Below are 27,697 nucleotides of genomic sequence, written 5' to 3' on the forward strand. Positions count from 1 at the left end.
AGCTTCCGCTGTGTAGACATTGTTCATTAGGTCTATCTAGTTCATAGTCTTCATCCCTTACTAGCTTTCACCAGTCCTCTTTCATATCAATTCTTATACACTGGGGCAGATTTACTTACCCGGTCCATTCGCGATCCAGCAGCGCGTTCTCTGCTGTGGATTCGGGTCTTCCGGCGATTCACTAAGGCAGTTCCTCCAACGTCCACCAGATGTAACTGTTGCGCTGAAGTTCCCCGAGGTCCGCCGGAATGCACCATCCTATACCTGGTGAAGGTAAGCGCGTGTCCCGCGACACTTTTTCTAAAAAAATGCGGCGGTTTCTCTGAATCCTTCAGGTTATCGTTCGGCCACGCCCCCGATTTCCGTCACGTGCATGCCAGCGCCGATGCGTCACAATCCGATTGCGTGCGCCAAAATCCTGGGGCAACACAGGGAAAATCGGCGCAAAATCGGAGATATTCGAGTAACACGTCGGGAAAACGCGAATTGGGCCCTTAGTAAATGTCCGGGCATGACTGCTCTTTTGTCTGTGTAACACCATTGTAACTCTGCAATAACTTTATGTACTTTTACCATGTTTATGTGTTGTGACATGTATTTATGTGAATAAGGATTGTTATATTTGAATTCTATTTTCGAAGACATGGTCTTGCCTCATTTTCTCTCCTCTTCCTGAGAAGTACAATAGGTTGTAGGCATCCTCTACACCTAGAGGGGAGGCAGTTCTGCCATCACCATAGACAGGGGGCATCCTCTACACCTAGAGGGGAGGCAGTTCTGCCATCACCATAGACAGGGGGCATCCTCTACACCTAGAGGAGAGGCAGTTCTGCCATCACCATAGACAGGGGGCATCCTCTACACCTAGAGGGGAGGCAGTTCTGCCATTACCATAGACAGGGGGCATCCTCTACACCTAGAGGAGAAGAGGCAGTTCTACCATCACCATAGACAGGGGGCATCCTCTACACCTAGAGGAGAGGTGGTTCTACCATCACCATAGACAGGGGGCATCCTCTACACCTAGAGGAGAGGTGGTTCTACCATCACCATAGACAGGGGGCATCCTCTACACCTAGAGGAGAGGTGGTTCTACCATCACCATAGACAGGGGGCATCCTCTACACCTACAGGAGAGGCGTATCTACCATCACCAAAGACAGGGGGCATCCTCTACACCTACAGGAGAGGCGTATCTACCATCACCATAGACAGGGGGCATCCTCTACACCTACAGGAGAGGCGTATCTACCATCACCATAGACAGGGGGCATCCTCTACACCTAGAGGAGAGGCAGTTCTATCATCACCATAGACAGGGGACATCCCCTACACCTAGAGGAGAGGCTGTTCTATCATCACCATAGACAGGGAGCATCCTCTACACCTAGAGGAGAGGCAGTTCTACTATCACCATAGACAGGGGGCATCCTCTACACCTAGAGGACAGGCGGTTCTACCATCACCATAGACAGGGGGCATCCTCTACACCTAGAGGAGAGGCGGTTCTATCATCACCATAGACAGGGAGCATCCTCTACACCTAGAGAAGAGGAAGTTCTACCATCGCCATAGACAGGGAGCATCCTCTACACCTAGAGGAGAGGCAGTTCTACCATCACCATAGACAGGGGGCATCCTCTACACCTAGAGGAGAGGCAGTTCTACCATCCCCATAGACAGGGGGCATCCTCTACACCTAGAGGAGAGGCGGTTCTACCATCACCATAGACAGGGGGCATGCTCTACATCTAGAGGAGAGGCAGTCCTACCATCAGCATAGACAGGGGGCATCCTCTACACCTAGAGGAGAGGCGGCTTTACCATCACCATAGACAGGGGGCATCCTCTACACCTAGAGGAGAGGCGGCTTTACCATCACCATAGACAGGGGGGATCCTCTACACCTAGAGGAGAGGCAGTTCTACCATCACCATAGACAGGGGGCATCTCCTACACCTAGAGGAGAGGCAGTTCTACCATCACTATAGACAGGGGACATCCTCTACACCTAGAGGAGAGGCAGTTCTACCATCACCATAAACAGGGGGCATCCTCTACACCTAGAGGAGAGGCGGCTTTACCATTTCCATAGAAATGGAGTCTTTAGTGTAAGAGCAGTGAGACTATGGAACTCTGAAGCAGGAGGTTGTTATTGTGGATTCTTTGTACATGTTGGCCTGGAAGCCTTTTTTAAGAGCAAAAATATCTTGGGTTATCGGAACAAAACCCATCCTAAAATATAGGTTCGACCTATGTGTTTTTCCAACCTTATCAATTAAGACACTAAGCCTATGAGATTTTATGAAGGGTAATACATCAATATTAATGGTAACTTTTCTATTTACAGGGGGACAAGGAGGTGGAATTAGGACTTCCCTTCTCACCTCTCTGCGACCGCAAGTCAACACTTGTAGCACAGTCACAAATAGGTAACCTCATTTATTTCTCTGATATAGTAATTCTGGTCCGCCAGAGTTCACCTTCTTCATCCCGGTTGTTGAGATGTGGGGTCTTCTGGCCGTTAAAAAAAAAAAAAATCTTTACTCAGGCTTCAGGTCCAAAGAAAAGGCTTGCATTTATTTGCACAAAAATAAAATGTACAGAACAAAAATGCTGATAATTCAGGGGATAGATTGCAGCTACCTTGGAACAAGCAGCTCCCCTGTGGTCAGATCAGACACTCTGACCTAGAGACAATCCATGTACACACAGGTGTCATACCCAACTATTTCCCTTGAGTTTTAAAGGGATACACCCCTGGGTTGCACCTTTAACAACAAACATCACACAAAGATATATTTCTTACTTAATATAAATAACACCACAATACAATATAATACACAATATAAAAATAAAGGGGAGTTTACAATATACACAAAGTAACCAAAGTTAGAAATGCAAACATAAACCACATGGCTTCAGCTCTGCATCACCTGGCAGTAATCAGGTACAGGCTATATAACCCCAGCTCACCCTCTGCTCAGGTTTTGCACGCACACAGGTAAGATCAGGTAATGCTGAGTGGTGACTGCTGAACTGGTTTGTCTGGTGAAACAATAGTGGACAGAGACAAAGGTTTGCTGGCCAGCAGGAGGAGAAAAAGAAGAAAAGTTAAACACACAGAGAAGACAAACAGTTCACCATTCACCCCTCAACACCAGTCCATGTAAGTGCTGATCTTGCGACACAAATTCTTTTTTAAATTCCCCGTTTTTTCCAAATCCGTCGCGTTGTCACGCACTCAAGTGTCACGCACTCGATTTCTGTTGTGTGAAAGCCGGCGCCAATGCGCCACAACTTGATCACGTGCGCCAGAATCCCGGGACAATTCAGCGTAAATCAGAAATTTTGGGAAACCCGACGAAAGTGCGCGATTCGGACCCTTAGTAAATGAGACCGGTGTCCTATCTATAGGCAGCATATTATAAAGCAGAAAGAGCTGAGCAGATTGTACATAATGTCCTATCTATAGTCAGCATGTTATAGACCAGGAGGAGGTCAGTAAATTGTACATAATGTCCTATCTATAGGCAGGATGTTATAGAGCAGGAGGAGCTAAGAAGATTGTACATAATGTCCTATCTATAGGCAGGATGTTATAGAGCAGGAGGAGCTGAGCAGATTGTACATAATATCCTATCTATAAGCTGCATGTTATAGAGCAGGAGGAGCTGAGCAGATTGTACACAGTGTCCTATCTGCAGGTGGCATGTTATAGAGGGACAGGTTTATAACACAGCAGCTGCCATTTTTTTTTATTTTGGTGGCGCTGATAATGTTCATTGTGAAAATATATTTTGATTTAATAAAACTAAATCTAGATCCAGACCCACTGTTGAGTGGAAGCTACATTTATCATTACAATATATGCATATGATTTATGTCATGTTTAGATGATGACAATTTTTCTTCTGTATAACTTACAGGATTTATAGACTTCATAGTGGAGCCAACATTCACACTCCTAACTGATTCAACCGAGAAAATTGTTATGCCTCTTATAGAGGAAGCTACAAAATCCGATCATTCTGTCTACGATAAATCCAGGTTTGTCACTTCACTTTACATTTATGCCATTGTTAAGATTTGTTCCTGCTGAATAGTTCTTCTTTTCTTGTTTTCCTCCTTCCTCATCCATTCCTATACAACACTGCCACCAAGTGGTGACTGCATGTGCTGCAGGGGCTGTGAAAATGACTACCGTACTGATAACAAAATAATTCTTTTACCCAAGCGCTGTATGTGTACTCATTGGGTTTAATAACTGAGAAAAAGGTATACAATTAGTTTTACAATGTAAAGGCAATTTTATTGGTGCGATATTGCTAGACATGGTGGAGTTCAGCTGATGTCACTCCTGCAAACCATGTTATGTTATCTCTATTGAAACCTTTAGGATGTTTGTATATCTTTTCTAAGGAATATCCTAAGTACATCAATTTTCTTTTCTTTTGAAGCCTGAATAATTCTGACATGCAGAGGAAGCCCAGTGTACGGACACCACAACCAGATGGGAGCCCTACAATGGATTACTCTTTGGCAAATGTGGACTTACAGCATTTCAAGAAGAATTTGGTTGAAGTTATTCAGCAAAACAAAGAGCGATGGAAAGAACTGGCAGTGCAAGGTATTGCTAATTACTATTATTGCTTCTTATTGCAGAGTTAAAGGGTCGCAGCCCTTACAGAATAAAAAGGAGGAACAAATTGAGCAATTATAAATGTAGCTTCCATAAAAGCTCAGTCCTGACTTGGCTGATGCAGATGATCTAAACATGAATTGTCCAGTTACAGCATAAAACTGATTCCATGGAAACGGCAAGCCAACGTTTGTTTTTTAGAAGGCGTCACTTATCTCAAAAAGAAGAAATAGTATGTAACAACAGTTGAGATGTATTTGTCCCAGTTGAGATGTATTTGTCCTATTTGAGATGTATTTGTCCTATTTGAGATGTATTTGTCCCAGCTGAGACATATTTGTCCTATTTGAGTTGTATTTGTCCCAGTTGAGATGTATTGTCCCAGCTGGGATGTATTTGTCCCATTTGAGATGTATTTCTCCCACTTGAAATGTATTTGTCACAGTTGAGATGTTTTTGCCCCAATTGAGATCTATTTGTCCCAGCTGGAATGTATTTGTCCAAGTTGAGATATATTTGTCCCAGTTGAGATGTATTTGTCCCACTTGAGATATATTTGTCTCAGTTGTTTCCCCTAAAATAGGACATCCCCCGAAAATAAGACCTAGTACAATTTTGTTCAAGCTTAGAAATATAAGGCCTCCCCTGAAAATAAGACCTAGCGGCCGTCACTGCTACATCTCCCCCGATATATTATTAGTATTAGATCTTTTAGATGCTGCAAGAGGTTGTGACATGGGGGAAGAAATAATGGGATAAAATCTCTGACTATTGGGCTGCAAATGTGATACCAGCAGCTACCCAGGCATGAAGTGCTGACAAGAAGGGGATCATTTAAGGAAAGTGCTATTGCCAAACATGAGAGATTGGGGCCAATGATTCCAATAGAAATGGAGTCACAGGAAATTCTGCATGAAACAAGTTTGGAGAGTTATAAGGATGTTAGAGAAGTTTAGTTTTTGTTCAACAATAAATGTGAATTATTTTTCATGGAAATATAAGACATCCCCTGAAAATAAGACCTAGTGCTTTTTTAGGAGCAAAAATTAATATAAGACACTGTCTTATTTAAAGGAAACCTGCCTACCTTATTTAAAGGAAACCAACCTACCTAGTTTTAAAGTGTTTTAACAGTTTATTAATGTTTGTATCCTTACTATCTTCCCCGCACCGGGGTCCGCGCTCGGCGCACCATGCTCGTTACCACTTCCAATTCAGATGCACGCATTCTGGAGTCTCTGTCTGGGCTTTGACTTATTGGTCCCCCTTCTGAACATATATGTAATCTGACACTTGGGAGCTTCTGTCCGTCTTACTAGAAAGACAGAATTCAGCAGTCAAAAGCAGATTAGCAAGGAAAGAGATGGAAGGACAAGAGTCTTTCCTCTCTCTCTCTCTCTATATATATATATATATATATATACACTCACTGGCCACTTTATTAGGTACACCATGCTAGTAACGGGTTGGACCCCCTTTTGCCTTCAGAACTGCCTCAATTCTGCGTGGCATAGATTCAACAAGGTGCAGGAAGCATTCCTCAGAGATTTTGGTCCATATTGACATGATGGCAACACACAGTTGCCGCAGATTTGTCAGCTGCACATCCATGATGCGAATCTCCCGTTCCACCACATCCCAAAGATGCTCTATTGGATTGAGATCTGGTGACTGTGGAGGCCATTTGAGTACAGTGAACTCATTGTCATGTTCAAGAAACCAATCTGAGATGATTCCAGCTTTATGACATGGCGCATTATCCTGCTGAAAGTAGCCATCAGATGTTGGGTACATTGTGGTCATAAAGTAAAGGGATGGACATGGTCAGCAACAATACTCAGGTAGGCTGTGGCGTTGCAACGATGCTCAATTGGTACCAAGGGGCCCAAAGAGTGCCAAGAAAATATTCCCCACACCATGACACCACCACCACCAGCCTGAACCGTTGATACAAGGCAGGATGGATCCATGCTTTCATGTTGACCAGGAAACGTTTTTCCAATCTTCTACTGTCCAATTTCGATGAGCATGTGCAAATTGTAGCCTCAGTTTCCTGTTCTTAGCTGAAAGGAGTGGCACCCGGTGTGGTCTTCTGCTGCTGTAGCCCATCTGCCTCAAATTTCGACGCACAGTGCGTTCAGAGATGCTCTTCTGCCTACCTTGGTTGTAACGGGTGGCGATTTGAGTCACTGTCGCCTTTCTATCAGCTCGAACCAGTCTGCCCATTCTCCTCTGACCTCTGGCATCAACAAGGCATTTCCGCCCACAGAACTGCCGCTCACTGGATGTTTTTTCTTTTTCGGACCATTCTCTGTAAACCCTAGAGATGGTTGTGCGTGAAAATCCCAGTAGATCAGCAGTTTCTGAAATACTCAGACCAGCCCTTCTGGCACCAACAACCATGCCACTTTCAAAGGCATCAAATCACCTGTCTTCCCCATACTGATGCTCGGTTTGAACTGCAGGAGATTGTCTTGACCATGTCTACATGACTAAATGCACTGAGTTGCCGACATGTGATTGGCTGATTAGAAATTAAGTGTTAACGAGCAGTTGGACAGGTGTACCTAATAAAGTGGCCGTGAGTGTATATTAAGCCTCAGTTCACACTTGCGTCCAGCAGTCTTATCAAAAATTTAAAGGGATATTCCCATTTCAGAAAATTAATGTTATTGTTTTTATTGATAAAAATTCTACAATTTTCCAATATACTTTCTCTATCAATTCCTCACGGTTTTCTAGATCTCTGCTTCCTGTCATTCTATAGAAAGCTTCTATAATAATAATAATATTAATTCCTTTATTATTCTTACTTCCAGTGGACAGAAATCTGCCCATGGTCACACAGGTGCACGGCTCATTATATCACAGAGTAATCAGAGCTGTGGGCTATAATGAGCCGTGCACCTGTGTGACCACGATCAGATTTCTGTCCACTGGAATAAACAATGAAGCTTTCTATAGAATGACAGCAAGCAGAGATCTAGCAAACTGTGAGGAATTGAAACAGAAAGTATATTGGATAATGTCATTTTATGTAAATTATTGCATAATTGTATATGTAATGGGAACACCCATTCAATAGAAGGTAAGCTTCTGTATATTAAAGACTATAGGGAACAGAAGATTCCATTCATCTTTTGTGCATCTTTTTTTCATCATTTTTTGGTGCAGTACAGGGACCTGTCTCTTTTGCAGGTCTCCTTCGGTCTTTCACAAGGCATCCGTAAAAAACCAATTGCGATATAATTTACCTTTTCCATTGCAAATAAATGAAAATCATTGGTAATAATTTGCAACAGAATTGCTGACCCCAGGCTGGAAATGTGTAGTAATTCTGCAGTGTGTTATTTCACCCATAGAGGGCAGTGTTTTCTGTCTATTTCCAGTCCATGAATCTCTCTCCTGAATACAATACTGACCACATCCAGGACTATGAGAGCTTGTAGTTCTGTGGATAATCATCTCGAATGTTTTGTGGCATGAATATGAGCATGTACATATGGCATACACAGATATGTATACACGTATGCAAGATCTGTGAATTTTCATGGTTTTCATGAGTTCTGAGGTGGCAGGTGATACAGATCATCAGTGGTCACACTCATGGGGCATAATATGGGCACAGTTGGATCATGTGATTTGGTGATTTGAGCAAATGACCACCTTCTTGGCTGTCCCTTAATGCATCAATTCAACTGTGCAAAAATGTCAATTTTATGCAGTTGTCAATGGTTTTTATATATGGTATATGCAATTTGTAGCAGAAGTTTTCACTTTCATTTTCTGCCTACAAGAAGAGTCGATGTGGCCTGAACCCTGAGCATTTCTCACACAGATATAACTTTTTTGACCCTTTTTAGTATTAAATTCCATTATGGACAACACGATGGCTCAGTGGTTAGCACTACAGCCTTGCAGCGCTGGGTTCCTGGGTTAGAGTCCCATCCAGGTCAACAAGTTTGTATGTTCTCTCTGTGTTTGCATGGGTTTCCTCTGGGTCCTGCGGTTTCCTCCCACACTCCCAAAACTTACTGGTAAATTGATTAGATTTTGAGCCCCATGGGGACAGGGACTGATTTGGCAAGCTCTGTGTGCGCTGTATAAATAAAGGAATTAATATTATTTGCTCACCACTTCTAAAAGTTCATTTTTTTTGGTGTACAGAACTGTACAAAGGCTTTTTTCATCTTTATCACATACTCCCTAGTGTGAGTATTTTATATGCCATGCAATGTACTGGGAAGCTAGAGAAAATTCCAAATGCATCTTTTTAAATATTTTTTTCACTCTTTTTAGGCTCTTTTATCTGATTCACTATTTTTTATGATACAATAAACTGCAACACTACAGTATTGCAGTAAATTGCGAGTTCAGTGCATCTGTATAAGTCCCAGGCTCCAGAAGGCTCTATTACAGATTGCTCTACAAAAACTATAAGAGTCCCGCAGAAACTCCACTGATTGCGCCCCCTCCCCCAATGATGATGCCATGAGGGGTGACAGTTTTTACATTATGGGGTATTTTAAGTGAGTGGGATGCCATATTTTTGGGACTAGACACCCTGAATATATTCAGCATAAATACACAAAAGTTTTGTGAAAAATATATCAACACTTTATGCCCCTGTGATGAATAACACATGGAAAATACCAGAGATCCAGACACCAGGGGCAGATTTAGGTCAGATTTGCCCTTTAATAATGAGAATTCTGTCTAATAACTAATAGTCTTTGGCATTCCCAAAAGAACCCAAGAATATTGGACCCTTAAATGAATATTGGACACATGAAAAATAACTCTCCTCTAAGCAGAACATAGTACATATTATGTCATTTGACCTAATCCATGAAGATATAAGAGGAACCTGTCTGTAAACTGAGCTATAAATAATTAATATTTTAAGAGACTTTATTCCGGACAAACAATACATACAGCAATAAAGTATATGACTGCTATAAAAATCAGGAAGGGGCAGCGTCATGGGCCACATAAACTGCAGGATATGATGACGGCAAGGATTTAGGATGACGGAAATCAATATAGAGTCTGTCCTGTGATTCTGTGATCCCATCCTACATGACATTGTGATGGCTGCCTGCCAAGTCTTCATACTCAATATCAATAAGTGTAATGCTCAATAGATGAACTAGATCATAATACGTAGTAGTAGGCAACATTATATCATAGGCATCATGTAACACGGTGTACACATTACTAGAGCCATTGAGGACAACAAATCAACTATAAGATCTGGGGTGCAAGGCTGGTTAAAATCACAATTTCTAGCTCATGTCATAGAAATTGCCATTTTTTTTTGCATTTTGGAGCCTGTTCACCACTTTTCAAAACAATGGGTCCAGCGGAGATCAAGACAGAATACTGGCACATGTATTGATGGTTTGTCCCTATTCACAGGTAACATGCTGATCGGTGGGGTCTCATTGGGGGGACCCCCCATGGATCAAAAGGTGGGGTACCAATTGGACCCCTAAAGAATGGAGCGGAAGGTCAGACATGCATGTTGCCGCTCCATTTACTGTCTCTGGAACTGACGGAGATATCCGCGTATGGAAGCTATCTCTGTCAGTGCCATAGTGATGAATAGAGCGGCAGGGTGCATGTCTGTACATTTGAGGTGCAATGGGGGCTATAACAGATAAGTTCTTGTGACTGAACAACCCCTTTAAGGGTACAAAGCCCTTAGTATCTTCAGTATGGAAAAGAGAGACCCTTCTTTATTGTCATACAGGCTGCAATAGTGTGCTGATATTTTCTTCTGAAAGTAATGACTTATAATAGCATGATACAGATGGATAGAGGAAAAGTTTATCCACAGGATAGGGGGAAACAAATAATGGACAGAGCCCCCTACCGAAAGTGAACTAAAGTGTTCATGCTGTGTCCATTCACTTCTATGGTATCCCCAACATCTGAGGTTCCTTAAAAGTGCAAAGAGTGCAGATAAAGGGTGCCACATGCGTTTCATTCAGAATGGATCACTGTAGAAGACTTTTGGTTTCCCTATTCAAATTCCTGGGGTACAGACCACCTTATTCCCTTTATCTATGGAAACAGAGGATTCTGTGACACCTCCCAACCACTTGTACGCTCAGTATTGTCAAAGATGAAATCTCCAAGAAATAGGATTAATAAAGTAAAACTTGCAGCAATCAATCCCTGACTCTAATGACAATTACTAATCATCTTTACAAGTACATTACGATAGTACGATGATGCGTAAAGGTATTAAATAGTGGCGACATATAACAATAGATCATCTTCCCGTCATAAAACTTGTCTTAGAGATATCATTTCCTTTAAAAAAAAGTAACTATAAAAGTGACATATGGCCCTATAATTAGTCTGCTAAGACATGTAGAGCGTAGACTTTAGGCAGAAGGAGGGGCAGTAATGAGAAACCATCGATGCTTCAAGGCTGGTCTGGAAAAGTGCAAATCCCTCTAAAGAGACTCTCTGGCATTTAAACTTGTAGGCTAATGTGCTCTGCCGCAATTATCGAGGAGACAAAAAGCCATCTGCAGTCCATTAGCGCTCGAAGAATACACATTGATATGATTGATAAGGAGTCAGGTTACCTCTTACCTTCTGCGAGCAAACTGCTGTGTACTGCTGAATCACATGGAAACATATTTTACTCCAACAATGCCGAGATGGAAACTCATTGATGTCATCGCTGCTTTTAGTCTAAGTTTGCTTTAAAAATTAGGATCATTTTGAAATGATTTTGTTGAATTTCATTAACAACCAGAAATGAGATGTAAAGTTGTTTTCTTAAGGAAAAAAAAAGACGTTCCAGGAATAGCAAAGTCTTCAGATGAACCGGATAAGTGTTTCTGCCCAATCTATTTCTGAACCAAAAATATTGTTGTGTGTGTACTGGGTTTTAGTCACAGTCGCTGCTGCCCACACACTCATTAGTATACATGAAGTTAGTGATTACTCAGGGCGCATTCACACGATGGCTTGCAATTTTTGTTGCGTTTTTGATGCATTCCAAGGGCTTGAATCATGATGACATGCTGAGGTTACGTTGCGTTTTAGTATATGCAGTGGACACGCAGGGTAACCTCAGCATGTGATCAGGGCTGAAGCCTTTGGAATGCATCAAAAACGCAGGGAAAAAAGTGACGCAACGCATTGTGTGAACGCACTCAGTGTCCCCAGATTACTATGAAGTTCTAATATTTTGGAATAACTTGCAGTGATACCGGCCACTGCACAAACAGGTGAAAAGTTGTGACCAATTTGTCATGCTTTGTGCAGCGCTGCGTAATCTGTAGGCGCTATATAAATAAAGAATTATTATTATTTTCCTGCAGAAGGGGTCGGAGTTCATACTAAGAATCCACAACAATAGATGACATGCGGCAGATCCAAAACCCACAGCGAAAACCATAACGAGCTTTTTTATGATGATTGATTATTTATGATTATTGATATGAATTATACTTATTCAACTAATAATTAGCTTGTATAAGAGACCCTGAGGTTGCATTCACACGTGGCAGTAATAATTACAAAAAAGGTCTATATATGACCTCACTGAGACCCATTAGTTAATCATACATTAAGACGTCACTTTTATTCATTCTCATTAAAAAGAACCAGTAGATATTCTTTTTTTTATATATCATGGGACAGATTTCTTTAACAGTTAAAATTTATGTAGTCTGGGAGGATTGTATATGGAGGATGTCAAACGTCAAAGCCAGAGAACTATTAGAGCTGCAAATTTTTTACAATAAAGCCTCTTCTACACTTGCGTTTTTCACGCGCGTGTTCTGCAGGTGCTTTTGACGTGCAGAACTTGCATTGCACTCTGACCCACAATATATATGTGTGAAGAAGACATTGCAGATATATGGAAACATCTGCAATGTGTTCTTTACTCACATATATATTGTTCTTCACATGCTATTTTGTTCGCACCGCTCCGCGCGTATCTCCCGGCAAGTAAGCAGATGTGCCGAACATCTGTAATCTATTCTTCACTGTGTTCTGCACTGTGTTTTTCACTTAAATGATCCTGTGTTCACTGTGTTCACTGTTTTTATTCTGTTCTTCACTGTTCTTCACTGTGTTTTTTTAATTAAATGCTCGATCTCGAGCAGGGGAATTATTCATGTCACCTAGCAACCCATCCATTTAAAACGCATTGCACTCGCATTGCACTTGCAATGCTTGCGAGTGCAATGCATTTTTGATGTGTCTCTATAGACTTGAATGGGGCGGGAAAAACGCGCGTGAAACGCAAAAGTAGAGCATGCTGCGATTTTGACGCGCGTCAAAACAAACGCAAGCACGCGCGTGAAAAACAACGCAAATGAGGAATGGTCCATTGGAAACAATGGGACAGAGTGCAATGCAAGTTCTGCTCATCAAAAGCACGCGCAGAACTCGCGCGTGAAAAACGCTAGTGTGGAAAGGGCCTTAGTGTTCTTAGTGCCACACGTTTTCAAACACATCAGAACAGATGAGAAGAGATTTCCCTGATTTCATAGCTGTTAACTTCTTTTTTTCTGTCTTTTTTGAGACTTTTTTGGCACATTTCAATTTTTGAGCCTTTTCAGGGACTTTGTGTGCACTGTAGTTCGCCAGACATTAGTTTATCGTCAGGGAGATACATTTATATTCTATTCCAGATGTGCTAAATGTCGCAAATGACATCTGTCTTTTGACATTTGACGAACATACTAAAGGAAAACTTAGAGAATGGAAAGAAGTGACTTGAGACATTTGTGCAACATTTTTGAGACATTTGACAAAAAAAAACATTTAACACAGGCAGGCAAGACAGGCAAACAAGCCAGAACAGAGATAAGATAAATGACCCCCAATGACTAAGAAGCTGCAATTTATTTTTGTAGGACAGGATTTTACTAATTCACACGCAATGTAAAATTTACACAGGAAACAAGTTGAACACTGCAGCTTTAAATCCGTAACATGTCAATTATTTCTGACAGTTTCACTCTTTGTGGTGCACAGGTTGAAAGCCATTGGCTGGACAGAGGACCTACATTTAATAAATCAACTTTTGGGGGTGTTTTTTTGTGGCAGATATTTCTGGAGCGAATTGTCTATTGTGCCCTGCTGCTCTATTCAATGTTATGGGAGTGCCGTAGATAGTGGAGTGCTGCACTCACCTATCCCCTGCTCTCACATAGTCAGTGAAATAAGTGGAGAGGCCCATGCTTGTAATGTCGAACAGGATTGCAATTCTCCAGATAATGGGGGTGCTATACTTTTGATCGGTGGGAACCCTAGCATCAAACTACAACACTTCAATGGCACTGATCAGTTTCTCGGAGAGTCTCCCATGGCATGTCAATCAAGCACCACAGTTTGTAGAGGTAAAAAAATTTCCAAAAAGTAAAAATAAAGTACAATAAAAACTCAATTCACGCCCCTTTTCCCACATGTAAAAATAAACAAAATAAAAATATATTTGGTATCCACACGTCCCAAAATATAAATATAAGTATCCCATGTGGGGAATACAATAAATAATCATCTAAATATATGAATATGCCTTTTTGCTATTTCGACAAACATAAAAACATAAAAGTCAAACTTTTCCTAAATAATTATCTATACAACCCTAACCTTGCCCCACAAAAAATTGCACCTTACCCAGCTGCGTAAACTGAACTATAGAAAAGGGTCTCAGAAATCCAGCAATTTATTTTTCATGAAAACTTACAAGGTTTTAAAATTCAACAAAACCTCTCCAATATGGTACTTACCGGAAGAATAAAGGTGATTTGTCATTTAGACCATGCAGTGAAAACCATAAAAACCAAGCCATAAGATAATGGCTTAGATATTCCCAGTTGATAGAACATAATGCTGAATGTTGGGCACTAGAAGTACAATTTGTTAGGTTGAAAATAAGCCCTAAAATATCTCTGGGAGATGGGGAACAAAAAGGAGAATTCAAAATTCGAAAAAGTACCTAAATGGTTATGTTTGTAGGTAAGCAAGACAGAGAAGATCCACAGTGTGGCGCAACTTCACTTTGGTAAGAATCTTTATTGCAAATGAACTACGCGTTTCAGCGCTTGGACCAGCGCCTTCGCCAGGTTCGGCAAACATCTTGTTTGCCGAACCTGACGAAGGCGCTGGTCCAAGCGCCGAAACGCGTAGTTCATTTGCAATAAAGATTCTTACCAAAGTGAAGTTGCGCCACACTGTGGATCTTCTCTGTCTTGCTTACCTACAAGCATCTCCACACCGCGGGATTCTACCTCTGGACGTTCAATCCTCGTGGCTCCATTGGCAGCACTCCACATACTTGACTACATGCTAGGCTAAAAGATAGCCGCAAGGTGAGCAGCTTTTATTAGCATTTTTTAAATACCTTTTTTAATCAAACCTACACCTGAGTCGATGCGCCCTGGTCTTTTCCCTTCTACTCCTGATTCATAGAATCGGTCCAGACCCTCTCCTAAATGGTTATGTGTACATAACTTGTAAAATGATCATCCAATAACACAGGATCTCCCGCACAATGATCAGATGTACAGTGTGTAGCATCAGGGAGTGGACATGTGTGCTATAACCTGCACCATTCTTTTGGTGTAAGTTACAGTAAATTTGGTTGACCAGAGCTTCTCCTCCATGGCCAGAAGTCTAAAGTCTAAAACTAGAAGCCACATGGCACAAATGTCTGTTGGCAGGGCTGGATTATAGGTAAGGCTCCAGGGGCAAGCGCCCCGGGGCCCCCACCACTTTGCTCATACTAGCAATGTGTGACAGCTCACTGCTGCCTGCTGACTGTCTATGGAGCACTAGACGACTAGTACTAGTAGTCAGTACAACTGCCACTGTGCTAGCTAGGCCAATAGATGGGCTAACAAGTAAGTAGAAAAAAGTTTATGCTATTCCTGATAACCTACAAAGTGCAGTGGGGGCCGCCCACCAGATTCTGCGCCCAGGGGCCTCCAGCTACCTTAATCCGCCCCTGTCTCTCAGATATGGGCATACTGTACATGAGATAGTTAACACCAATTAGTATTTTGTTTTATTTCGTGTTTTTACAATTTTCCATTATTGTTTCTCTTATTTTACAATTATGTTCTCCTTTTTTTGTCGTTTTAGAAAGAAATTCCAAATCAATCAACAACAATGAAGAAAGTGAAAGAGAACTTTGAGATCTGAATCTGCAGACTGTGGGAAACTGTAATGGTTACCAGATTCTGGAGGTAGCACAGAGACAATGACTTGTGGCATGGCTACGTGAACACTGGAGAAATGTACACTTGTATAGATTTACCTATCGATTTCATTAGGAACCTAGGAAAAGACACAAATCCAGACACAGTCCATGCAGTGAATGATGGGATTTTTGTAGTAGATAATAATTTATGACTATATCACATATACACAAGACCTTGTAAATATCAAGAGCATGTAAATAGTTTGTTGACCTATGCACTCATTTCCTTTATAATTTTTCCAAAAATTTTGACACTAGGAAAATCTGATTGCTTTTCTTGGTTGTTCCCTTGTGGACATCTTTTCACTTTTTTTCAGACTGTTAATAAAACTTTGTTCATTTTGATTGCTGTGTTTTTCTTTTTAATAGAATTGAGTTTTATGGTATTGTTTTGATTAAAAATGGTACAAAAAAATTACCAAAATTAATTTTGTTCAAGTTCTGTAGTGGAGATTTAGCAGAGGGGAAACTGAAGCCCTCTTCAAAGTCAATAAGCAAGTTTCAACTTCAGCCAATGGGATCTTGTGGTCAGTCCATGATAGTGGTGAGTTCAGTTCTCATGGCATGGTTGACTGAAGTTTGAGAGCCATTTTGCAAATACAAAAAGTAGGAAAAGTCATGAATATCAAAAGTGTGGTGGTCCTACAGAACTGGAACTATACAGTGGATAAAGACATTCAAGAGTTGGATCTTGACCCCATGTCATCAATAGCAAATTTGCAGAACACACATTTAAAACATTTTAAAGCCAGAATTCTAAGGTGCAGGAAATAATCTCAAACACAGCAGCAAATCTACAACAGAATAGTTTAAATAGAAAAGAATCAGGTGGTTGCAGTGGCCCAAAGTGGAGACTGCAACCAAAGGACCTAATGGATATTCCCATCATTATGATCATCGTATTATAGTATTATAGTTTGTTTGGTTGAAAAAAGACACATGTCCATCAAGTTTAACCATAGAAAGGGAAAGATTCCCTATATAACATAACTGTCTATGTTATTTAAGTGTAAAAAGGCATCTAGGCCCTTCTTGAAGTTTTCTGCTGTCCCTGCTGTGACCAGCACCTGAGACAGGCTATTCCACAGATTGACAGTTCTCAGATTAAAAAAGCCCTGTCGCCTCTGGTGATTAAACTTTGTTTTCTCTAGATGCAGACAGTGCCCCCTTGTCTTTTGATTTGATTGAATCTGGAATAACTTTCCACCATACCTTTTGCATGGACCATTCATATATTTACACTATATGTCCCCTCTTAGTTGTCTTTTTTCAGGAATAAATAAATCTAGTTGTTTTAATATTTCCTGATAACTGAGCCCCTCCATACCCCTTATTATTTTTGTGGTTCTTCGTTGTACCCTTATATACTCCTGTATGTAGTCTTTTAGTAACCCTTCCAATTAGCTTACAGGCCTGTAATTACCTGGTGAGATTACAGAGACTTTTTTAAATATTAGCACCACATTTACCTTGCGCCAGTCACTTGGCACCGTACCAGTCATTAGGTATCATTGGCACAGTAATAGCAGAACTGAGTGTCACCCATCTGGTCCAGGAGCCTTGTACAAATTTATTTTATTGAGCTTATATTGGATCATGTCTACATTCAGCCAGTCTGGTATATCACAGGATGTGTCACTCGCACTGACTCGCACTTACACCAAATGTTCTTTCCTCTATTGTATTAACAGAGCTAAAAAAAACATTTAGTATCTCCACATTCACTTGGTCTCCAGTCACCAAAGCCCCATTTTCAGAATACAGGGGTCAAACCTGCTCAGACCTAATTTTTTCACATTGATATACTTAAAAAATTTCTTAGAATTTGTTTTTCTATTTTTGGACTCCTGTCTTACATTTTGTATTTTACATTTTTTGAATGCCCTCTTTTTTATCATTAATTGCCCTTTTAACTGTAGCTGTAAGCCACGTGGGGTGTAATCTAGCCCGTCTATACTTGTTACCTATTGGAATAAATTTAGAAGTATAAAAACCCAGGATAGATTTGAATTTCTCCCATTTAACATTAGTATCATCATGTGACATTATTTTATCCCCAGTCTATATCCTGTAGTGCAGCCCTGAATTTCTGGAAATTAGCCCTCTTAAAATTCAATGTTTTTGATTTTCCCACCTGTTTTTGCTTTTTACAGTTTAAGAGGGAAATAATTATATTATAATCTCTGTTCCCAAGGGGCTCCCGGACACTGACATTTTGGACAATCTCCACAAGGTCCAACAATGCGTCACCTCTTGTGGGATCTTCTACAAGCTGCAACATAAAATTATCCTGCAGAAAGTTGATAAAATGTCTCCCCTTCACAGATGAAGACGAGCCCTGACCCCAATTTATATTTGGAAAGTTAAAGTCTCCCATTATCACTACGGTCCCCTCCTGTGCAGCCCGCTCCATCTGTTTATATAGGTGACCCTCTATTTCCTCAGAGATATTGGGGGGGGGTCTATAAATTACACCAAAAATAATTTTCTCAAAGCTCTCCCGGCTTTGAATCTCAACCTTTAAAGTTTTAGCCTCCTCATACTCATTGACCACTGTCTGATTCACAATGACTTTTAAGTCTCTTCTGAATTACAGACATAACCACCTCCCCTCCTATTTGCCCTGTCTCTCCTAAAGAGTGTAAAACCTTAAATATTATTGCCCCAATCATGCGATGCAGCGAGCCATGTCTCCGCTACACCAATAATCATTACTGCCAGGGGCAAAGAGTTTCCATCTAGCAAGAAGAAGAACATGCTGTTGCCTATTGAGAGGTCTTGGAATGGTGATAAGCTCGGAAAATGAAAATGTTTTTAGAAGTGCAAGTAACATTCTGCTTATGAGCAGCCAAGAACAAAGCAGAGACATAGTTCTGCAGCTAGCAAATAGTAGGTTAGCATTTTTTTCATAAAAACTAAATCCCAAGAAGGTAAAAGAAAACCAGATCCTGGTAAGTGCGCTTGGTTTACAATCCTTCATCCTGCTGGTAGATGTCCTTTAAAAAGCAAGTGCGTAAAGTTGTATAATGATCAATTGTCTAATATTCAAAGCGTTTCACAGATTTTATAGAAATTTTATACACAATATTACAGGTCTCCTATATTAGGGGCCGTACTTTAGACAGAAATAAAAGGGGAAATGAGGACAACAGTCTGACAGGATTTTACGCTTCTCTTCTACACTAGTGGTTTATTGTCTATTAGAGGTTCTTTTTATGAATAAATGATGAGAACTTACTGTATATTTAGAGCCCATTTTTATTCTATTTTAATACTTTTCATATGCCTTTAAAATCTTCAAAATCTGACGCAAAATGGGTGTTATATTTATTATAAATTTATTTTAAAAAAATGTACCACACACTTTGTGTCCCTGAATAACATGCCATGATGGTGCATACAAGCATAGCAGGCACCTAACTTTCATGAGTGATCTCTGTCTAATGCTGTTGTGACCATATGTCCTATGCAAAGTTTACCAGCATTGATAAATGAGTATGGTGACAAAAGAGAACATAAAATTAAACGTTCACAAATTTACATGCTTAAAGGAAACCTACCATGACGGATCTATCTATTAAGTATAGTAGGATAGTCCTTTTTAGGCTAATCCTTTAGACCCTTCCAACTTTTATAATCTTTTATTACCCTTTTATTTCTGAAAGAGGCTACTGGGGCGTGGAGTACCCGGAGCTGAAGCTACATGGCGTGGCTACTCCATGTCCCAGTAGCTTCTTTCAATCCTCCTACCAAGACATCTTCTGCGCACAGCTCCTTGTAGCTGTGTGCACACCTCTGCGTTCTGCATAGACTATCTGTGCAGAGCTGTGCAGTCTTGGCTCTGAAGCATGCGCATGCGCAGAACTCCAGCTTTGCGGACTGGTGCAGTTCGTTAGCTGCATCTTCTGAGCTGAGCGCAGGAGAAATCTTGGTAGGAGGGTCGAAAGAGGCTACTGGGGCGTGGAGTAGTTGGCGCCGTGTAGCATCAGCTCTGGCTACTCCACGTCTCAGGAGCCTGTCTCAGAAATTTGCATATTAGGGTAATAAAAGATTATAAAAGTTATGGGGGTCTATAGGATAAGCTCTAAAAAGGGCTACCCTACTATAGATTAGATGAACCTGTCACCAGGTGTACCTCATTAGGTAGATCCGTGATGGTAGGTTTCCTTTCACATATGATCAGTTTAAAAATCTGTATTTTAAACCAAAAAAACAACAAAATATTTTCTGTTTCAAAAAATTCTAACTTTTACAATTATTGTTCATTGTATAAAATCTTTGTCAGCAGGTAAAGGTGTAACATGGGCACAATTCATCAGTTTTCTTTGTTTGCGAACTACTATGCTATACAATTCAACCCAGGGGCTAGCAATAGTTTTGCAAACTCATGTTTGTTATGATTTTTTTGCCCCACACAACAACCCTCGTTGTCCCAAAAAATCTTCATATTTTGCTGAAACTCTATAAGTCAAGAAATTACTGACCTATTTTATAGCATTATTCATTTTATTATTAACTCATCAAGGACTCACTAAATCCTAACCTACTTCAAGCCATAGCTTTCTTTTTAACTTTCTGTTAATGTGCTCATACGAACAATAGTTTTTCTTAAGGGGTTGCAATTTTTAATAGGACCATTTTAGAGGGTGACAGAAAATGAAAAAAAAAAACATCAATTCCGCCATTGATTTTTGTGTATTGTCTATAAGAAACTCTGAATAAATCTCTTACCTGAAATCATAGAAACAATTTTGTTTTTCTCTAAATATTTATTTATACATGGGTTATTATTTTGTACTATTTACAGGTGATCGTCTTCTCACTGCACACATTTGTTATCCATTAGTAGGAATAATAAAGTTAATCCGGTAATACAGGAAGCTTGGAGGAAGTGACATCATCTATGTGCTTCATTCTGTATCTGATTATGATGAGGTTGTGTATCGATGCTCTACAGTTCATGGAAGAAATCTCACTTATAAAAACCACCCCTTAGAATACTGAGAGACAAATACCTCCCAATATGTAATCAGATGATGACAAAATAGTCTGCAGTTAAAGTTTTTATGATTAATAAAAAATGACCATATTGGGATTCAGTGGTCGCACTCATCATCATCCTCAGCGTTTTCTTCTTCCTCCAGAAAAGGAGACGCCTCCTGCTTTTTCATCTGTGTAACCCCTGAGAACAAACAGATACGGATCATATTAAACTTGATTGTTTCTTACAAAATGGGCTTACTGGTTCTGTATGAATCATTGGCTCACTCAGAGATTTCTCGTAAAGTCAAATTGACCCTTACGTTTGAGAACACTTATCAGATACTGATACTAAGGATGTTAATATAAGACATTTTTCAACAGCTGAACTCATATAGAACTTTAATTTATCACCTCATATCAGCATCTCTGATGGACATGAATGGTGAAGAATATAATGTCACCATGTGGTCATTGTTGTACAGGACATTATGTCCATTATGGTTTGAATCTTCACTTACTGCCAGAGGCAGCCTGTATACAAAGTAAATACCTGAAGGTCTAACAACCTTGGAGTCTATTTAAAGATTCTCCAATCCTTTAGGGATATGTTGGTGGGCCCCTCCAGACCAAGGTAGCGGAGCCACATGTCCCCCATTTTACACCTTTTATACCCTACCTGTCGTTCCCCTTCTGTTTTTTTCTTCCTGTACATAGTAACTTCTTCTCTTTTCTCTGTGTAATTTTTCCGCCATCCCTCACTGACTTATCATAATCCTAAAGTTTTTGGTTGGTCCTCACTTTGACAGTCTCCCCACAAATACCCAACAAGCATGCTATGACATAAAAAAATCATATTATATGTATTCATCCAGGTTTCATGCAGTGTCCTCAGTATCCTGCAGTGGGATCAGGGTCCAAAATCCTATGCCGTTCAGCTGCGGGGGATAGCACCTAGGATCTTGTCCTGTCGAAACCGTGGCCCTCTTTAAGACCAGGCTCTACACCTGGTCACACCCCTCATTACCCATTCACAGGTTGAGACCTAGGTTGATTGGAGACTACACAATGTGGTTCAACGTGGAGCCTCAATTGCTACAAATTTGAAATTGTACTAATGTATCCTTGTTTTTCCAATTTGTATTGATATATTTTTGTTATATTTACTACCTTTTTGTTTGTTTTGGTCCAGTAAACTTGAATGAACCATAAACCCGTCCGTCATGTACTTTTGTTCTTGGAAAACCCTTTACACATTTGCATGGTTGTCTCTAAGATCGGAAGGAGGACCTCATGGATCACACCGCCACACAACTAAATAGAAACTGTATTGCTGATATCCTCAATATACAGATTTTACAACATGCAATTAACTCTTTTCACCCCTTATATTATCCATTCTGCCCCCCCCCCTACACTTTATCACTTTAAACCTCGGTGATAAAATACATTTTACACTGTTTATTCTTGTACTATTTGTGCTGTTTGTGTATTCCACCTTTAGTTGATGTTATTGGCAGGAACACGGGGTCACCCTGTCCTGTTAGATCTGACAGATTTGGAAACCTTCTATATGAACGACTTTTGCTGTTCTCCTGCTTGTTCGGCTTATTTGTCATTTAGCGTGATTGTTCTGTCTTGTTTTATAGCTGCTGTCATACTTCTATTGTTCCTAATTATCTGGCGCTCTTGTCACCAGGCTTTTATTTCTTCCATCTAGACACAGGCAAACAAATCTCTTTGTGCTGTGTAAGTCCTTAATACTGTTCTTCCAAAAAAAAATTTTTTGTTACAAATTAGGCTGAAAGGAACATCCTTTAATAATGAAGGGGTTCTCTGGGGGTACATACATATTGGGGCTCATTTACAAAGGGTCCTAACGACGCACTTTCGTCAGGTTTCCCGAATATTTCTGTTTTGCGCCAAATTGCTCCAGGATTTTGACGCACACGATCGGATTGTGGCGCATCGGCGCCGGCTTTCATGCGACGGAAATCGGGGGGGTGTGGCCGTCGGACGACCCAACAGATTCGGAAAAACCGGGGAATTTAAAAAACGATTTGTGTCACAAGATCACGCACTTACAAGCACCAGGAAGAAGAAGTTGAACTCTGGCGGACCTCGGCACATCAGCAACCCAGCAGACCTGAATCCGCGTCGGACAAGGCACCAAGGGGTCGCGACTGGACCGGGTAAGTAAATGTGCCCAATTGAGTAGGAGTTTATATTGTAGTTTTGTATACGTTGTCCCAGTGCATAATTATGGACCTTATTCCTGTAGCACAGATAAAGAGATGGGGTGATGGGTAAGCCCATAGGGTACAGAATATGGGTAGAAATGCAATATTTTAGAAGTTAAAAAAAATTCTTAAAGAAAAAAAAACAGAGGAGAGAGAGGTGACTTGGGTAGAGAAGCAGGAGGAATCAACGCCCCTTACAGATACATGGACCTTACAGATGCAGATACTGGTATGGTAGGGTGGCCTCAATGCAACTTGCAGCAAAATTAAGGTATCAGGTAAAAGACCAAACGCATTGATTCATTTGAATAATATATAATTATAGCTTTCATTTTAAAAGAATATCTGTACCAAAAAAAAATCTAAAAAATGTAACTAAGTAGTACATTTTTTAAAAGATATCTACCATGAGATTGACTGATGGTAGAGTAGACCTACTCACATGTTTCTTAGGATTTCTTCAGCAGGAAACTTCTTTTATTATAATCCAGAACATCACAATTTCATCTAAATAGTTTTAATACGCTATGCAAATTACATTATGGCCTACGTCACTGTAGCACCCTCCCCTCACTTGTCCATTCTGGGTCCCACTTAGATGACGTTAGTAACCAGGCAGGACTCGACGAGTGGGTGGGAGTGAATTAATTATAAGATGAGGCCCTCAGAGGCGCTCCAGTTACGTAAGCTGGAATGTCCCAGACTAATTTGCATAAAAAATTTTTAAAACTCTTTTATCGTTGACATTGTGCCTTCTGGAATATAATAAAACAAGTTTCTTGAAGAAAAAATCCTTAGGAGCATCTGGATTGGACTACTCTACCATAAGTCAATCTACTGGTAGTTGTCCTTTAAATAAATGAATTTTTAAAAAAATTCAAAACATAAATTAGCAAATGCAAAGTTTTCCCTTTCAGACAAACAATGGTGCAGAATTACTTGGCAGGATCTTACGCCAGTTTTTAGAGTAACTTGCCCATCAGATTTATCATAGCTTGTAGTGGATATGCTAGTATTTCGTTGAAAAGTCTGAAAACGGTCATAAATTTGGTAAAAATTTTCACGAAACTCTTGAAAAAATATAGAACACCTACTTATAGAAATGAAGTAAAATTTGAATAACTGGGTAAAGATATTTTAGAAAAATTTAATTTCTTACTATTTTATAGCTCGTACCTGGAAAAAATGGCAAGTCTAGGTGGTATGGAGTATCTTTTCGTTTTGGTCTCGTAAGAAGCTCAGTTCTCTCTGTTAGAGCTTGCTCTTTGTCATCAGTATAAATTAAAGATTTACTCTGCGAATTGATGCCTGCACATGCAATAAAGCAAAATAAAAACATAAAAAGCATAACATAGCAAATAAAATATCAAATCGGTTTATAATAAAGGAAAAATAAGACTTTTTTGGAGTATGAGTCAGCAAGTGATCTTTATGTAGATAGATTTTTATTATTAGAATAATAAAATAATATTAATATTAAATACAGTCACCAGGTTAGGTACAAGATGGGTTCTATAGGTTTGTTCTTAAGTTGAATTTGTCTGTTAATCAAGTATATTTATTTATGTGAAACTCCTGCCGAAATTTCTTTTGGTCCCTGTGACAATCAGATTCTAAAAATTTGGGGTTGACAAGGGAACAAGGATTATCAACAGAGCTTCAGTGGAGACACCTAACAGCTGATCAATGCAGCCTGGGACTAAACAACAGTAAATTACCAGCGTCCAGAGATCTTCTCCAGAGGTCACAGTGGACAGAGAGGTCGGTTTATACTGTAACTAGGAGCTGTCTGTAAGTCAGTGTTCTTATAGTGAACAGAATTAGTAAACGTGGCTGCTTTCTTAAGAAAATAGAGCTGGATCTATCCAGGAGCTGAGCTACCTCTAAGGTTTGGTTCACACTTGGTACATTGTGCGTGTTTCATGTGTACACCAGAAAGTTCCCAATATATGTCGGAACTTAATGACCCTTAGTACAATAAGAAACTAGAACCCCAATACCCTTGTTAAAAAGGAGCTAAAGGTGATAGAGAAAGAAATTAACTCAGATCTGGAATATAAGTTTACACATCCAGATAACACACATATAGCGGTATTTTACATCCCAAAGGTACCTAATGGGCAGACCAATAGTAACAGAAGTCAACAACCTCACTCCAGGTGCAATGTGGATCAGGTACTCAGATCCTTTGTGGTGTCCCTTCAATCCTACATGAGGGATACCATGCAGATCCCATAAAAAACTTTAGGAGCTGGAACTGGGGTAAGATCTCTTGATACTCCTTGATACTCCTTTATCCCTTTGACAAGGGGATGGAGGTGGTGGAGTACTTCCTCCATATAAGGGCTTTTCAGATTTATGTTGGAGGTTCTGTTCTTTGTCCTATGCCAAAATTACTTCCTCCTTGAGAGCACTTACCACCAGTGCAGAAGTGCCGCAATGCGGAGCCCTAAAGCTCTCATGTATGCCAACCTGTACCTCAACTTTTGAGAAGATAGGATAGTCTTCAGGGAGGAGCTTAGTGAGTGGACAACACACATTCCCTATGGTTGCAGTACGTTGACAATGCCCTCTTAATCTGGACATCTACTACAGATATTTTGTGCTTGACAATGTGGTTAGATTATCAAGGTAAAAGGTTTATATACACTTTCATTTACCTTCTGAACATTGTACAAATATCTGACACAGAAAAAGAGAGTTGAGACAGATCAGGGTCATCAGATGTATATAAGACACAATGACACTAGGCTCTGCTACCTCACCCAATCAATAAAACACACAGTAAGCACTGCTATGTCACCACCCCCTCCCCTCGGATCAAGACCTTATCTTGTCTGTTGTTTGCAGAGTTGGTGTCAACCCTACATGCTACTGCTAGACATGAAGTGCCTCTGCCTATAGTGATCTCTGCCTCCTGTCCCTGTGATACAAGAAAAACTATTCATGTGAGAGGAATCTGACCAAAGTCAGGAGTTTATGGTCGTATTCAGGGGGCAACCAAAATTGTATACACCAGGACTGATAGAGACAGGTTGGAATTATATCTGTGAGATGCTGTAGTTATTATGTTATCCTGAGTAAATAATATATTTTGGGGTTATATTTTACTGAAAAAATTCAGGAGAAAGTAATAGTCTTCCTTAGTAATAGTCTATAACAAAGTTACTACAACCCACAACCTCCTGCAATGGATGAGCTGACATGCAAATACCCACAAAAAGGTATTCCAATCGGCCAATATTTGAGAATGCAGTAAAATGAAAGCATTCTGCCCAAAAGCTGCTAATTTCACTAAGAGATTTAGCAGAAAGGGTTTTCCCCGACCACCTCAGTGTTTTCCAGAATTTCTGGAAAACCCCTTTAATCAATACTGTTTCTATGCTTACACCAGCATCCTTTGATCATAATTTGATCCGTTATAAAGTTAGGATGATCCAATGGCATTGGCTTTAAAAATCAAAGCGTTGGGATTTAATTTTTTTTTTATATTATTTGCAAACGACACCAAAAATAAAATCCAACTTCATTATGGCCGTTATTGAATAGAAGACTTGAAAAACATTCATACAAGTGATAATATTAGAAGGTTCAATAATAATGATTAATAATAATTCTTTTATTTATATAGCGCACACTATATACACACAGTGCTGCACAAAGCATGTCAAATCGGTCAATAGATATTCCTTGTTGTTTGTCATGTCACTGTTATGGTGTAATCACTAGAGTCCAGAATCTCTGCATCCAGGTAAATGCAGATGAGAAGTTCATACAAAGAAAGAATTGAAGGCTAACAAGCATTGCAAGTCTCTATGTACAAACAGAAAAATTAAATGCTCAGCTGTCTTTGCCAGCCACACAGAGGTGAATGGAGCAGCAAAATCCCACTCTTATTTTAGCTAACAAAATACAACAGACACTGGCAGATTACCTTATGAAAAAGGTGATAGACCAGAATACGTAAAACTTCTTGTACAATTCCAATCCAATAGTCCCTGTTTTCTACATACTTTCCAAGATCCATAAAAGAATGGACAAACCTCTGGGGAGGCCCATGGTGGCCTTTACCAATTTCCAACCATCACCTTTGGCCATATTTTTGGAAAAGGTCTTGACCCTTTTGATAAAGAAGACACCAGCATTTCTACTTAACACTAACAAATTTTTACAGCTCATAAGGTCCATCAGCATCATTCCATCGGATGCACTCCTTGTCACCTGGTACGTATAAAGTCTATGTACAGCGATAGAACATGACAATGGCATTAGAGCAGTCTCTGATCTCCTTAGATCTACTGAACATTCTCCAACGGTCAATCAATTTTGCATCAACCTACTTACCCTAATCCATTATTTCCTCTTTCAAGACTCTTACTATTTAAAGGTCCATGGTACAGCCATGGGGTCTACTGTTGCCCCCTCCCCACTATGCCACTGCATACATGGCATTCTTTATATACCTTTACTATTGACTTCTCCCCCCCCCCCTCTTTCTTAAGCTCTTCTTTTCTCTGCCATACTTACCTTTTGGTTCCTACATTGTCTATCTGCCTCCTGGATTTGGTCAGGATGTGTTTTCAACTTGCTGGA

The 27,697-nt window shown here is 40.1% G+C and overlaps 2 protein-coding genes across 4 annotated transcripts in view; one reads left to right on the forward strand and one right to left on the reverse strand.

Annotated features, from left to right (window-relative positions):
- Positions 1 to 16,222, forward strand: part of PDE1A (phosphodiesterase 1A) — a 195,534-nt gene extending 179,312 nt beyond the window's left edge. For all 3 annotated transcript variants that reach the window (XM_072121574.1, XM_072121575.1, XM_072121576.1), the window contains 4 exons: positions 2,351 to 2,432; positions 3,930 to 4,050; positions 4,461 to 4,630; positions 15,767 to 16,222. In XM_072121574.1, the coding sequence (XP_071977675.1) occupies positions 2,351 to 2,432; positions 3,930 to 4,050; positions 4,461 to 4,630; positions 15,767 to 15,819 (426 nt within the window). In that variant the 3' untranslated portion in view covers positions 15,820 to 16,222. The remainder of the gene's footprint in view (positions 1 to 2,350; positions 2,433 to 3,929; positions 4,051 to 4,460; positions 4,631 to 15,766) is intronic.
- A 4,389-nt stretch (positions 16,223 to 20,611) lies between these two features.
- PPP1R1C (protein phosphatase 1 regulatory inhibitor subunit 1C) overlaps positions 20,612 to 27,697 on the reverse strand; it is a 41,045-nt gene continuing 33,959 nt past the window's right edge. Inside the window, exons 5-6 of the mRNA XM_072119812.1 lie at positions 24,281 to 24,412; positions 20,612 to 21,066 (exon numbers count right to left, since the gene is read on the reverse strand). Coding sequence (XP_071975913.1) covers positions 20,981 to 21,066; positions 24,281 to 24,412 — 218 coding nt within the window. The 3' untranslated portion in view covers positions 20,612 to 20,980. The remainder of the gene's footprint in view (positions 21,067 to 24,280; positions 24,413 to 27,697) is intronic.

This window comes from Engystomops pustulosus, chromosome 8 (genome assembly GCF_040894005.1).
Source record: "Engystomops pustulosus chromosome 8, aEngPut4.maternal, whole genome shotgun sequence".
Taxonomy (NCBI): Eukaryota; Metazoa; Chordata; class Amphibia; order Anura; family Leptodactylidae; genus Engystomops; species Engystomops pustulosus.